At 37.8% G+C, this 12843-nt stretch overlaps 1 protein-coding gene across 7 annotated transcripts in view; it reads left to right on the forward strand.

The window, feature by feature from the left end:
* Positions 1 to 12843, forward strand: part of Dync1i2 (dynein cytoplasmic 1 intermediate chain 2) — a 54342-nt gene that overhangs the window by 27067 nt on the left and 14432 nt on the right. For all 7 annotated transcript variants that reach the window (XM_005346551.3, XM_005346556.3, XM_013345883.2 and 4 more), the window contains 8 exons: positions 8347 to 8442; positions 8662 to 8824; positions 8932 to 9031; positions 9470 to 9595; positions 10591 to 10737; positions 11121 to 11234; positions 11524 to 11657; positions 12593 to 12737. In XM_005346551.3, coding sequence (XP_005346608.1) covers positions 8347 to 8442; positions 8662 to 8824; positions 8932 to 9031; positions 9470 to 9595; positions 10591 to 10737; positions 11121 to 11234; positions 11524 to 11657; positions 12593 to 12737 — 1025 coding nt within the window. The remainder of the gene's footprint in view (positions 1 to 8346; positions 8443 to 8661; positions 8825 to 8931; positions 9032 to 9469; positions 9596 to 10590; positions 10738 to 11120; positions 11235 to 11523; positions 11658 to 12592; positions 12738 to 12843) is intronic.

Here is a 12843-nt window from a genome sequence, read left to right on the forward strand (position 1 = left end):
GAGTTTATGTTACACATAAGGAGACTTAAATAGGATTCTGAGTGTAGGTCCACAGTCTATACCTAAAACCTTTGGGACAATATATGTATTGGGTTTGTAACCATTCAGCTTTCAGGAAAATGGTAAAGCATATTGCCATACATTACAATGTCATCTTGGACATTGACGTTCTAGAAATAAAAGCTGGAAGCATACTAAATGAAATAAATAATAATTACAAATAGCTTCTCTCATGATCTGTCAGTGTTAGCCACTAAGTAAGTTAGGTTTTTAGAACTGTTGACAATTTGGGAATTTTGCATAAGGCGTTGTGGGCACATTAAAAACTACTCTTCTAATGGCTCATGTATAGGGAACAATTTTTCCTAATGAATTATAGAAAATCAAGTGTGTAAATGTAACCTAATGTTTAATTTATCTTTAAATTTTCAGTTAAAAAAAATTACAGATAAGTTGAGGGCCCACAAGCTCAAGATAAAAACTTTTTTTATTTTGTTTTGTTTTTCCCCAATTTTGGAATTATGCAGGGTGAGTGGCCTTTAACAGTATTATACTTTAACTTTGCCGACTTTTCCCTGAGCCTAGGAACTATTTCTTCTTGCTGTGATGCCTGTGTGTAGCATGTGGTGGGGACTGACTGCCCACGGTAGTCAGTGTTACCTGTTTAGGAGAACACGCTTCACCTGGGTACTTCATTCTCCTGCTTTCATGTGTGTTCTTAGGCTCAGAAGGGAAACCATTACATAGTCTCCTGGATAGCCTTCTTGAATTCCATTTTTGTAGAGACTTAAGCACGTGCCCACTTTGTGTTCTTTGTGGCCCTCTGATCTGAACTCAGTTGAATCTGTCAGCATCTCCTAAGTATATTATTGATGCTAGCTGTTTATAATAGTCCTCGAAATGCTTAAATCTTGAGAATTTTTTAATTCTGTTTAAATCAGTGGCTGAAAATCTAACTGTACAGTCCTCACCACACACTAGGTATTGTATTTCTAACCGTGTCACCAATCTTGAAGGTTGGGGTCTAGAAGACATGGCTCAGTAGGTCAGAGCTCTTGCTGCTCTTCCAGAGATCCTAGTTACCACATTGCGTCATCTGCACTATCTCAGAAATCCTCATCCAGGGTATTTGATGCCCTCTTTTGGTTCCTGTGGCCATGTATACACAGGTGGTACCTGTATGTAGGGCATGTGTGTATACACACACATTCATGCCCACTCACACACACGCAACAACCCCAAATGTTAAGCCTTGATTCTTTTTTTCTTAGATTTATTTATTTATTTGATGTTTATGAGTGCTCTATTTGCATGTATGATTTTATGCCAGAAGAGGGCATCAGACTCTACTACAGATGGTTGTGAGCCACTGTGTGGTTGCTGGGAATTGAACTCAGGACCTCTGGAAGAGCAGCCAGTGCTCTTAACCACTGAGCCATCTCTCCACCCCAAGCATTGATACTTATTTACACACAAAGAAGCTTAAAAATAAGAGGTAGTTATCAAGGCTTACCAGCTAGTAACTACTATTTCAAACCACGTTTAACCAATTCTAAGATATATATTGTCTCATGTTGCCACAAAGCAGCAAACTTTGTTTTTGTTAGTAACCTATACTAAGTAATTTTAAGTTTTGTTACAGTCTAATACAAACAGCTATAAATAATGAATTTTTTAAAAAATAATACCATCTTTTTTTTCACTATATCTCCTTTTCAAAAAATACTAACTCCAAGGGCCAAGTTTATTGGTGTAGAGCTATAGGTTAGCAATACTTCATTCAAAAGGAGAATGTGGCTCAGACAGCGCATTGCTGTGTCTGCATCTGAGTAACATCATTTTAGTGTGACCTCCAGGGAAGGAGGAAGCATGAAGCCCTTTCACCGATAATAAATAGACTTTTTCTTCACTGACGGAAATGAAAGGGGAAGCTAGGTGAATGGAGCCCATTGCAGAGGGTGCATCCGCCCACTTCAGCATCCTTTAGAGTTCTGTGTAGACCACATTTAGAGGCTTACTTTATAAAAACCATGTTTGTTTATTTGCAGCCTAACAAGTGTTCACGGAGTTTATTGTCTGCCGTCTGCATCTGAAGGCACTAGGTCACCTTTTCCTTAGTTTTGTGCTTTAGTTAGAGCTTGGAGTATCCAAGTGAAGAAGAATGAGAAGCATATTCTCATAATGTGAAGCCAATCATAGCCTTTGCAACTACTTACAAAAATTAGATAATTTGTTTTTTTAATGTCATTACAATTAATTTCATGACATTAAATTTCATTCCCATGTTGTAGAAATTCTAGAGGCAAGACAAAAAAACATTAAATAAGATTTTTATAATGAGAACACTTTGTGTTTAACCACATCCATTGCTTTAATTCAGCACTCCTCAAACTGAGCCAGATGGTTACCATTTAACAATTACTTAAGGGACTCGGAGTCTTGTTTCGTGGTAGCATGTTTGCCTCACATTATGCAACACCGAGTTCAAGCCCCAGTACTGCAATTTTTTTTATTGTAATTATCTGAGGAAAAAAAAGTTCACCATGAAACAAATTTTTACTCTCACAACTGGCATGTAACAAGTAAATTCAGAAGGTGGGCGGTATGGTCAGTGCGGGAGGAGCCTGAGTGAAAACTGGCCTTCGGTCTTACAGACTGCCTTTTACTTACATGGTTAATCCTGCCCTTTTAAAAGACAGCTTCATTGTGCTTTGTTTTTCTCTAGTCTAGCTATCTTCTTACTGTCAAGTTTACACTGAGTTATGGTACTGTTTCTGAATCAAGGTGTTTGCTTAGCTGCCTTAAAGCACCTACTGTGAATGAAATTGACTAAGACCATGTGACCTCAGTCAGTTCCCTTCTCTGTGGGCAGGCAGCTTCCAGAAGGCAGAGTGCTGCCCACAGGCACACTCTTACTTTCTGCCGTTTCCTCTTAAAAGTTTTAGCTTTTGAAGATAGCATTGGTTTTTTTTTTTTATTATCTGCCTCTTCAGTGTGGATTTTTGTTTTGTAGTTACAAAAAGGATTTAAAGTATAAAGAAATCCTAAAAGGCTGGCTAACCTCCCCAGCAGTTTACAGTCTTTAAGCCGAGGTCCTGAAAGTTAGTTGATGAGCCTGAGTCTGCAGTGAGAGAAACTCTGGGGTTAGAAGCGGAGCAGCCTTGCTGCTCGACTGCTGTGAGAAAAGCCATCTCCTTCCTACATTCACTTCATATGTGGAGGGATTTCTCACCAATTGCTTCTTGGTTTAATGAACCAGATATTAATGTTGATTAGTGTTTATAATGCACAGAAACTTGTTATATATGAACAACTTATGATCTTTTGTTGTATGATCTTATTATCTAGAATCCACACTTCCCACTTGTAGACTAAATTTGTGGGTCTTCTAGTTAATAATTTAGTATTAGCCTTATCTAAAATGGAGTTATAAAAAGCTTCAAAGTAAATTATTTAATGAGTTAACATTAACCTTTAATATGTGAGAGTATAAATAGAGCTGGACATTATGTCATGTGTTCTTAATTTTGAATTGAAGAATTTAAATCTGAGTAAAACTCTGACCCAGACAAAAAAGCAATATTTAATGAGATCACAGATAACTGGATTACTAATAATACCAATTCAGCCAAAATGAAATCCAAATTTTCTATTTAAGAAAAGTTATGTTGAGAGGGCTAGAGAGATGTGGTTAAGAGCACTAGTTGCTCTTCTGAGGACCTGAGTTTGACTTTTAGCATTCCAGCTGCCCCGTGAGCCCAGCTGTCTCGCTCCAGTCCCAGCAGGATCCGACACTCTCTTCTGTCCTCCACAGGTCCTGCACAAATGTGCTATACAGACATACCTGCAGGCAAAACAATCATACACATAAACCAAAATATTTTTTCCTCCCAACATATCTAAATTCAAAATACTTGTTATTAAGATGTCAGCTCTATTTCCCTTGTTGAAATCTAAATTATTAAGCAAATAGAAGTGATCCTATTCAAACAGCAAGAAAGACAGGAAGACAGGGTTTCTCTGTGTAGCCATTGCTCTCCTTGAACTCACTCTATATAGATTAGGTTGGCCTAACACTCAGAGATCCATCTGCCTCTGCCTTTCAAGTGTTGGAACTAGAGGTGTGTGTTGCCACCGCCCAGGAAGAAGGAATGAATCTTATCAGTACATTGATACAACTTTGTTTCATTGCAGGTTGTTTTAAATAATCATATGATTTGAAGGTGTAAGAAGACAGATGTATAGGGGGCAGGCAAGATGGCTCAGTGTGTAAAGATACTTGTTGCCTACTTTGATCCCTAGGACCCACATGGTAGACTTAACTCCCACAGGTTGTTCTCTGGCATTCTCATGGGCACCTTGGCACACACGGACCCAGGCATGGACCTACCCACATACCTGCCCACACTAAATAAATAATAAGTAAATAAATAAATCTTAAGGTTACTTAGAAAATATTACGGGAAAATTGCTCCTGTCTAGTCTGGATTTTTAAATTAATTATTGGGGAATCCTCACTGCTGGTAAATGTTTACAGCATTATTCGTTAGTTGAATTTTTATAAGCTGGATCATTTTTATGAGCAACAAATTCCCTGATTTAAGTTAGCAATTCATCATAAGATATTAAATCATCTTAAAAGGATATATGTCAGTATAATAATGCTAACAATGAACTGGTTGTTATATTTCCTGAACAGCAATGTACTAGCGATGGGATTTATTAGCTTTATATTGAAAACTATAAGTGATGGATTTATAAGTTGCAGTGTTTGTTTATTATGGATATTCTAAGATCTTGCATACTACTATCTAAATGTGGTTACTGTAAAATTATTCAAAAGAATACTTATGGCTTCTCAAACATTTCTGAAGTATGAATGGCATGTAAATGAGAGCCCTATTCAGAAGACACCTTCCTTAAGTTTAACAGAAGCACCCATTTCACAGATGATTTAACTGATTAACCCACTGCTTTACTGATTATTCTAGCAACCAGAACTTCATTCCTTGGTGTTGTCTCTAGGTGCAGTTTAATTTACAGAACAGTTTTCTTTCCATCTCACCAAAATGCCTCACAATTTTGGTGTTAACTCGCAGTAAAAATAAAGTGGTTCATTAAACCTAGCTTTAGCATGCATTGACAGACGTGTCATTTTGAAAGTAACTGCTATCTCTCTGCACTTTTTACTGCTCAGTCTGTAACCTTAGCTTCTCTGTCAGGGAAAGCATGGAGTTAACCACTTAGCATGTAGTCATGAATATTCATCAGCAAATTGATGTAGCCTGGCAGTCTTCCTGTTCACTTACAGTCTTCCAGTTTTAAGTATGTTATAGCTTACCACATAACAGGGAGTGCCTTGAGACCATCTTTACAACTGTGCTATTAGATCTAGGGCCATGTTAGTGGTCCTGTGATAGCTATGGCTGTAGAAGTTCTTAAGTTAAGTTAAGAAGGGCATATTGGCTCCAGAGGAACATTCACATATATATGTGATTAGGAAATGCTTTATAACAAGAATTATTCACTTTGTAGTATATTTTAAGCAGCCTATTGTTTGTTTTTATATTCATGGAAAATTAGTTTAATGACCTTTCTGAAGCTTGATTTAAGTACTAATTATAGTATTTAAATTCATATTTAATCATTGTAGAAAAGGATGTGTGTTCATTGATTCTAAAATAAAATTCCAAGAGACATGTTTACAGAATTGCTGCTAACCATCCAGCTACAGTATGGTTTAGCAAATGCTATGTACAGACCAGACAGACCAAGAGCTAACGTACTTGATGTATATTTAATATTTCAGAAGGAAAGAGTGTCTGTAAACAAGAGCCTTTCTGTTAAATATGCAAATTAGAAGGTCATTTAGCACTACAATTCTGATTCTGTGTATTAGGGCAGGAATTTGACACCTGTCTTTGGAACTGGTACTTCGAAGTGGTATAATAGAGCAGAGAAGAGATAGGAGATGTGGGCAGGAGCCCGCAATTTATAATCCACCTTGCTTGAGAATGACTTGTCCAGGGTGACTCAAAGTGTACATCCTTAATTTTAGAATTTACATACAGTGAACCCACTACTTAATAGAATTGATTAGGAAAGCTGAAAGTGTTAGCAAAAAATTGAGGTATATTCTTTTCTCACACTAAATGTAGAAAAGAAAGAAACCCACAGCACTATAAGAGCAACACCCATACTAAATTTTTCATGACAATATGATCTCCTGTTATTCTAGAAGTCAGCTTATATGTAAATGTAATTAAATTATTTCATCAGTATCCCTGCAGATTGTCTTATGGCAGAATCACATCCTAATGTTGGAACAGTAGGGTAGAGTCACCATCAGACACACTGTTTTCAGATTAATAATCCTTTGTGTATGAGAATTCATCTAAGAAGGAGTAGTGTCTTTCTGTTTCTCTATGTGATTATTTTGCCCAAAAAAAGCTTTCATTTTTTTAAGTAGCACAAAAGCTGTAATTGGCATGCTTTGTAAGGAAGTGTCAGTGTGCAGGAGAGTGGCGATCACTCAGAATTCTTCTCCGTGTTCTTTCCCCTTTGCGCCACCGCCTCCTCAGCAGGGTCACTGAGATCACTAGCTTTTCTTGAAATGGCCATTTTCACTGGCAGGTGCATTATACCCTGTATTTTCAGATTGTTTTTCCATTCTGAATGTTTGGCAGGTTGATTGCTCTGGCTGCATTGACGGAGAAAGGGCTGACAAATGCGGTTGGGCTGGCTGAAAAGACAGTGATTACTGTTTTCCTTTGTGGCTGATTGAGGCCCTTGAAAGGAAAAATTTTAACCTTCACCATTTGGTTCAAAAGTATGAGCATATATTGAAATCACTCGTGCCATTTATCCCAGTTCTGTAAACTTGTCAGACGTAAAAATCGCTCAATTTCAAGTAATGTAGGATTGGCATACGTCATTATCATTCTGATTAAGTTGGAGGTTGTATCATTGTGTGCGTTACACAGTGTCATTTAAAGCTTTCTGTGCACAGGTACAGTTATATTTTTATTGCTTATACTATAGAGTTGGAAAGATTTTCTTAGCTCTCTAAATCTAACACTGTGTGTGGTTTGGCAGCTGGTGTGGCCTACAAGCTGCATTTTGTTTGCAGGGTAAAGGCTTGTCTGAGCCTCCTGGAGTGTGGGTAATTGCACAGGCTCACCATTGGGGAGAGACACGGGATTGGAAGCAGTCAAGCGGAAGAATGTTATGCCATCCCCTTGCCACCTTGCAGCAGAAAGACACAATCCCAGCAGTGCCATCTGGTTGCTGCTATCTAGTCAGCTGGCCTGACTGCTGGGACTGGGACTTGGCAGCTGGTTCCCATCCTTGACCGTTCTTTTGTGTCGGTTGTGTGCGTATGTGTCTTAGATCATTCTGTACATGGGTCAGGGAAATGACTATAACAGACAAGGAAAGTCCCTTTATTGAATAGGCTTTCATTACTTGAGACACTCTGTTGCAGATGCCTGCTGCCATTCCCTAATAGACAGCTAAGATGTGCTTAGGCAGTAAAAATACATCTTTTCTTCATGAAATCTACCTTGGTTTGTAGCTAAAAGAGATGGTAGACAGGGTTATATGTACTATAACATTTTAAAATAAACTATTTTAAGCTATATGCTGGTTTTGGGATTTATGAGATTTTGTACTTTTTTAAAAAGTCTTATAAGCATTATATATTTCTGAATATTTTTTCAAATTAAAGAAAACTGTTTTAAGTACTATCACCACATCATACAGTGATAGATAATGAGACTTGCATTTAAAATGACAGACTAGAAAATGTGATCTCAAAGCTATTATCTTTAAAATCTGCCTCTCAGATAGCAACCTGAGAGTTAATGTAAGCATCTTTATGTCCTAGGAAGACCCATCAGACACTGATGGTTTCAGCTCACAAGTAAGCAGCCAAGCTCTGTGGGCCGTTTCAGACGTTTGATTTTCTTCATTCTGCAGCATTAATGTGTCAGCATGCTCTACAGAACTGTGTAGGAGTCACATGTTGTTCTGACTAGAATAGTAATGCGTGTAAGCTTTTAAAGACTTCCACGAGGAATCCCTCCTACTTATATACCTCGCTCATGTTTTATGTAGTTACAGAATTTAGGATAACTCTTGATGAGGTCCCACTGGTATCTCTAAAAATCTAGAGTTTCCATTTCATTGGTTAAGTTGGTGCTGGTAAAATTCCCATGGTTTGTAAAGGGTCTTGACAGAGGTCTGTTTCATCTTAGGGGCTTGTGAGGCTTCTGAGATACTGCCTCAGAATCAATCACCAGCTGTTTGTATTAAGCTAATCTTTGTTATTGTTCCATCCTTGTTCAGATGAGGAGGAGGAAGATGACGTAACAACTCCTAAACCTCCTGTTGAGCCCGAAGAAGAGAAAACCTTAACAAAAGATGAAGAGAGTGATAGCACAGGTACCCTAACGTAGTTAAAGCTTTGGCTTTCTCTGCTGAGTCCTCTTAAAACTTGTTTTACTGTTTATGAGCTAAAGTAGAATCGAATGCCTTGCATCACAGAGGCAAGTCTCGTTTAAAAAGAATGGGTGGCATTTCTTGATCCAAACTGTAATTGACAGGGTTTGGTTGGCCTAAAACCATACTTTAAAAAAAAAAAAAATGTTTTTTTTTTTCTAGCTCCCCCTCATGAACTAACAGAAGAAGAAAAGCAACAAATTTTACACTCAGAGGAATTTCTAAGTTTCTTTGACCATTCTACAAGAATTGTAGAAAGAGCCCTTTCTGAGCAGATTAACATCTTCTTTGACTACAGTGGGAGAGATTTGGAAGACAAAGAAGGGTAATGTTTAATCCCTAAGAGCATTGCTGCCACAGTCTTAAAGTATGTTAATATGAAGAGTGACACGCTATAACACTGTCTTGGGGGTGTGTGATATCTTTCTACAGAGAGATTCAAGCAGGTGCTAAGCTATCATTAAATCGACAGTTTTTTGATGAGCGTTGGTCAAAGCACCGGGTTGTTAGCTGTTTGGATTGGTCATCCCAGGTAAAGTATAGCAAAACTCACTTTTTAATTCTAATTAGCATATAGTTTTAATTTAGAACTTTTGTAATTAAGTCAGTATGTACCATTTAAAATAAATAATAACAGTGATGATTCTAATGTTATCATTATCACTTTAATTTGTGTGCATTGGAAGGAGGAGTTGGAACTGCTTTGAGATTTAAAATTCAGGGCTTTATGCCCAAATCCAATTTTGCTAATTTAATTACCCACTGAACACTTATATAAAATTTAAACATTTTAATGAACTGTTTTAACATTTAAAAATTTTAAATAATCAATTGTGCTAACTTAAACTTGGGCTAATATCTTGGTGAGACTAACTATAATGATAATTTTCAGAGCAATCTGATGATAGGTAAGAGCATAATAGTTCTTATTATTCTTCAACTTCGTTATCTATTTGATTCTTGTGAACAGTATCCAGAGTTGCTTGTGGCTTCCTATAATAACAATGAAGAGGCTCCGCATGAGCCTGATGGTGTGGCCCTTGTGTGGAATATGAAGTATAAAAAGACTACCCCAGAGTATGTGTTCCACTGCCAGGTAAGATGGCCTTTGAGCCGTCTCCCCACGTTTAAGAATTCATTCATGAATGTAGACAACTGCCTTTCTTTCTCCTCTTGTCAACATGACGATTTCATTGGATTGGCATTTACCAAACCACTCCATATTTGCAAACAGATGTCAGCAGAAAGCTGAACACTCTCAGTTCAATATGAGCTGCCTTTTCTAGCTCTCCTAACACCTCGTACCACGTTAAATCACACCTAAGGGCCTTTGCAGTTGCGACTTCCGTTATTGTGACTGACCGTATAAAGGAATCTTTTGGAAGCTGTCTTTCCCACAGGGAGCTTCTCAAGAACTTATTGCTGAATGTATAATTAGACATGGCCTGAGGAGTTGCAACTCTGTAGTTTTAAGTAAAAACATATGGTTGAAGTAGGAAGCAGATGTAGATTTTTTTTAAGTGGATTTAGCAAAAGATTAGAATTTGTGACTCTTTCTGGTTGTATATATTAAAATCTTAATAGTGTCCTAATCCAAAGTAAACACTCTGAACCCAAACTAGCGTGTTCTTTACTGTCATATTACAGTCAGAGGCGTCACAGCCAGCTCTCCTTTCAGAACTGTAGTTGAAGCAACTTTTGTTTTGTTTGATAACTGTGTAAACATGTAAACATCATATTTGACTTTTGAACACAAAATATTCTTACTTTTTTATTTCTTACAAAATTAAAATTGAATGGATTGTTTTTAAAACTTCTAATACATTAAGCAGTAGAGAGGGAAATATTTTAAATACTATATTTGTTTTTCTAATTTTTCAGATTTTCCCCACTTAAATCTTTTTGTTTGGTTGGTTTGTTTTTTGTTTTGTCTTATTTTGTTTTGAGACAGGGTTTCTCTAGCTATCCTAGAACTCTGTAGACCAAGCTGGCCTCGAACTCAGAGATCTGCCTACCTCTGTCTCCTGAGTGCTGGGACTCACGCCTGGCTCCCATTTAAATCTTAAATACAAAAATTTTACTTCTTTGCAGTCAGCTGTAATGTCTGCTACATTTGCAAAATTCCATCCGAATCTTGTCGTTGGTGGTACATATTCAGGCCAAATTGTGCTTTGGGATAACCGCAGCAATAAAAGAACTCCCGTGCAGAGAACTCCGCTGTCAGCTGCTGCACACACAGTAAGTACGGAGTTATTCCATTTGACTTCTGTGCGCCCTCACTACTGACCATGTAATAGTCTCCAGCAGCATGGGTTCCGAACATGCTTCCTTGTATGTGGGGTGCATATGTCAGGAAGTCATCTTTTGTTAATTGTTGGGATAGCAACCCATTTCACATTCAAACTAATCCCAGGGCTGAGGCTGTAACTCAGTGATGGAGTGCTGTCCCAGCAATGCTCAAGGTCTTGGGTTCAGCTCCCAGTAGCAACAAAACAAAAGTTGTCAGGTTGCAAAACTGTTTTGATAAGAAATGGAATGTCTGTAATTATATTAATCTTTTCTGTTTTTTTTTGTTTGTTTGTTTTGAAATAACCTCTGAAAACCATGTTTCACATTTTTAGCACCCTGTCTACTGTGTGAATGTTGTTGGAACACAAAATGCCCATAACCTGATTAGCATCTCTACCGACGGGAAAATTTGCTCCTGGAGTTTGGACATGCTCTCCCACCCGCAGGTGGGTTAGACTTAGGAGTGTGGAGTTTTCGAGTAGATGTTAAGTTTTTAACTGTATAACATTTTTATCATTTATAGCTATTTTTATATTATACAGATTATAAACCTTAACGTGTGTTGATAGTTTGAATATATTTTATCAAGCCTTTTTTATTTAGCTGAGGTAGGTTTATAGTAATAGTATGTTAAAACAAGAACTTAGAAACCAATTAAAAGTAGAAGCTTTTTTTTTGAAGAATTGAAATTAAAGCTTTACAAAATAATTTATTTTCTTACTTTTTTCTGTGTAGGATAGCATGGAGTTGGTTCATAAACAGTCAAAGGCAGTAGCTGTGACATCTATGTCCTTCCCTGTTGGAGATGTCAACAACTTTGTTGTGGGCAGTGAGGAAGGTTCTGTATATACAGCGTGCCGCCACGGCAGGTAAACACAGCAGGAACTCGCCGTTATTCAAAACTTTTCTCTTGATTCATCTCACTAAAGCAGTTTGCTTCTTATTTAAGTAGAATCCTATCCTAGACTTGTGACATTAAATTCAGGCTCCTAAAACCTAAGTTTGTTTAACAGGAGTAGTTTGGGCTCATGTGTTTTGGATTGTGTGGATTGCGGTACATTGTAGGGACTTGTGTGTGCATGCACTCACAGAAGCTACTGGTAGGAGGCGTTCAGCAATTAGAAACGCAGTGTGCATATACCACAGTTGGCCTTCAGGTTTGTAACTGTGACTGTCGCCTGTTTCTGTTTGCTTTAGTGCAAGCCTACTGATAATAGAGTGACGGCACCATATGTGTTAACTGACTAATAGTGCACCAGCCGTTCAGTCTGTTCGAACTTGTCTAGCTGTTCTTTAAAACCACTGAGCATCTGGACCTCATTTCCAGTGTAGATCACCTTCACCTCAAAGCTTATCTTTTGCACAGCATCTCTGTGTCCTTATTCTACCAGCACGCATACTGGACTTTTGAGTTCTCTTGTCAACAGCATGGTGTCTATGGCTCCAAAATGTCCTCACTACTTCAGTAGTGATATCAAATCTGAATCCAATAATATTTGGCATAAGTTATGCAGATGAACTATGAACGTAGAATTGTGTTTGAAGTTAAATCAAGATCTGGTATATAAACCCTCAGTAAGATACACTGACTGGGTGTGATGGTGCATACATTTAATCTCAACACTCTGGAGGCAAAGGAAGGTGGATCTCTGTGTGTGAAGCTATCCTGGCTATGTAAGTTCCAGAGCAGCTCAGGCTACATAGTGAGACCCTGTCTTTAAAAAAAGAAATAAATAAAAATGATCAGAAAATATGTGGTATACTTACAAGAGAGTTCCCTAACATTTTCACTTTTATGAACTAGCAAAGCTGGGATCAGTGAGATGTTTGAGGGACATCAGGGACCCATCACTGGAATCCACTGTCACGCGGCTGTCGGAGCAGTGGACTTCTCCCATCTGTTTGTCACTTCCTCATTTGACTGGACACTGAAACTCTGGACTACTAAGGTATCTGAAACACTGCTTTCTGTGTATTTGGACAACTAAGGTATCTGAAATACTGCTTTCTGTGTATTTGGACAACTAAGGTATCTGAAATACTGCTTTCTGTGTA

This window comes from Microtus ochrogaster, chromosome 4 (genome assembly GCF_000317375.1).
Source record: "Microtus ochrogaster isolate Prairie Vole_2 chromosome 4, MicOch1.0, whole genome shotgun sequence".
NCBI lineage: Eukaryota > Metazoa > Chordata > Mammalia > Rodentia > Cricetidae > Microtus > Microtus ochrogaster.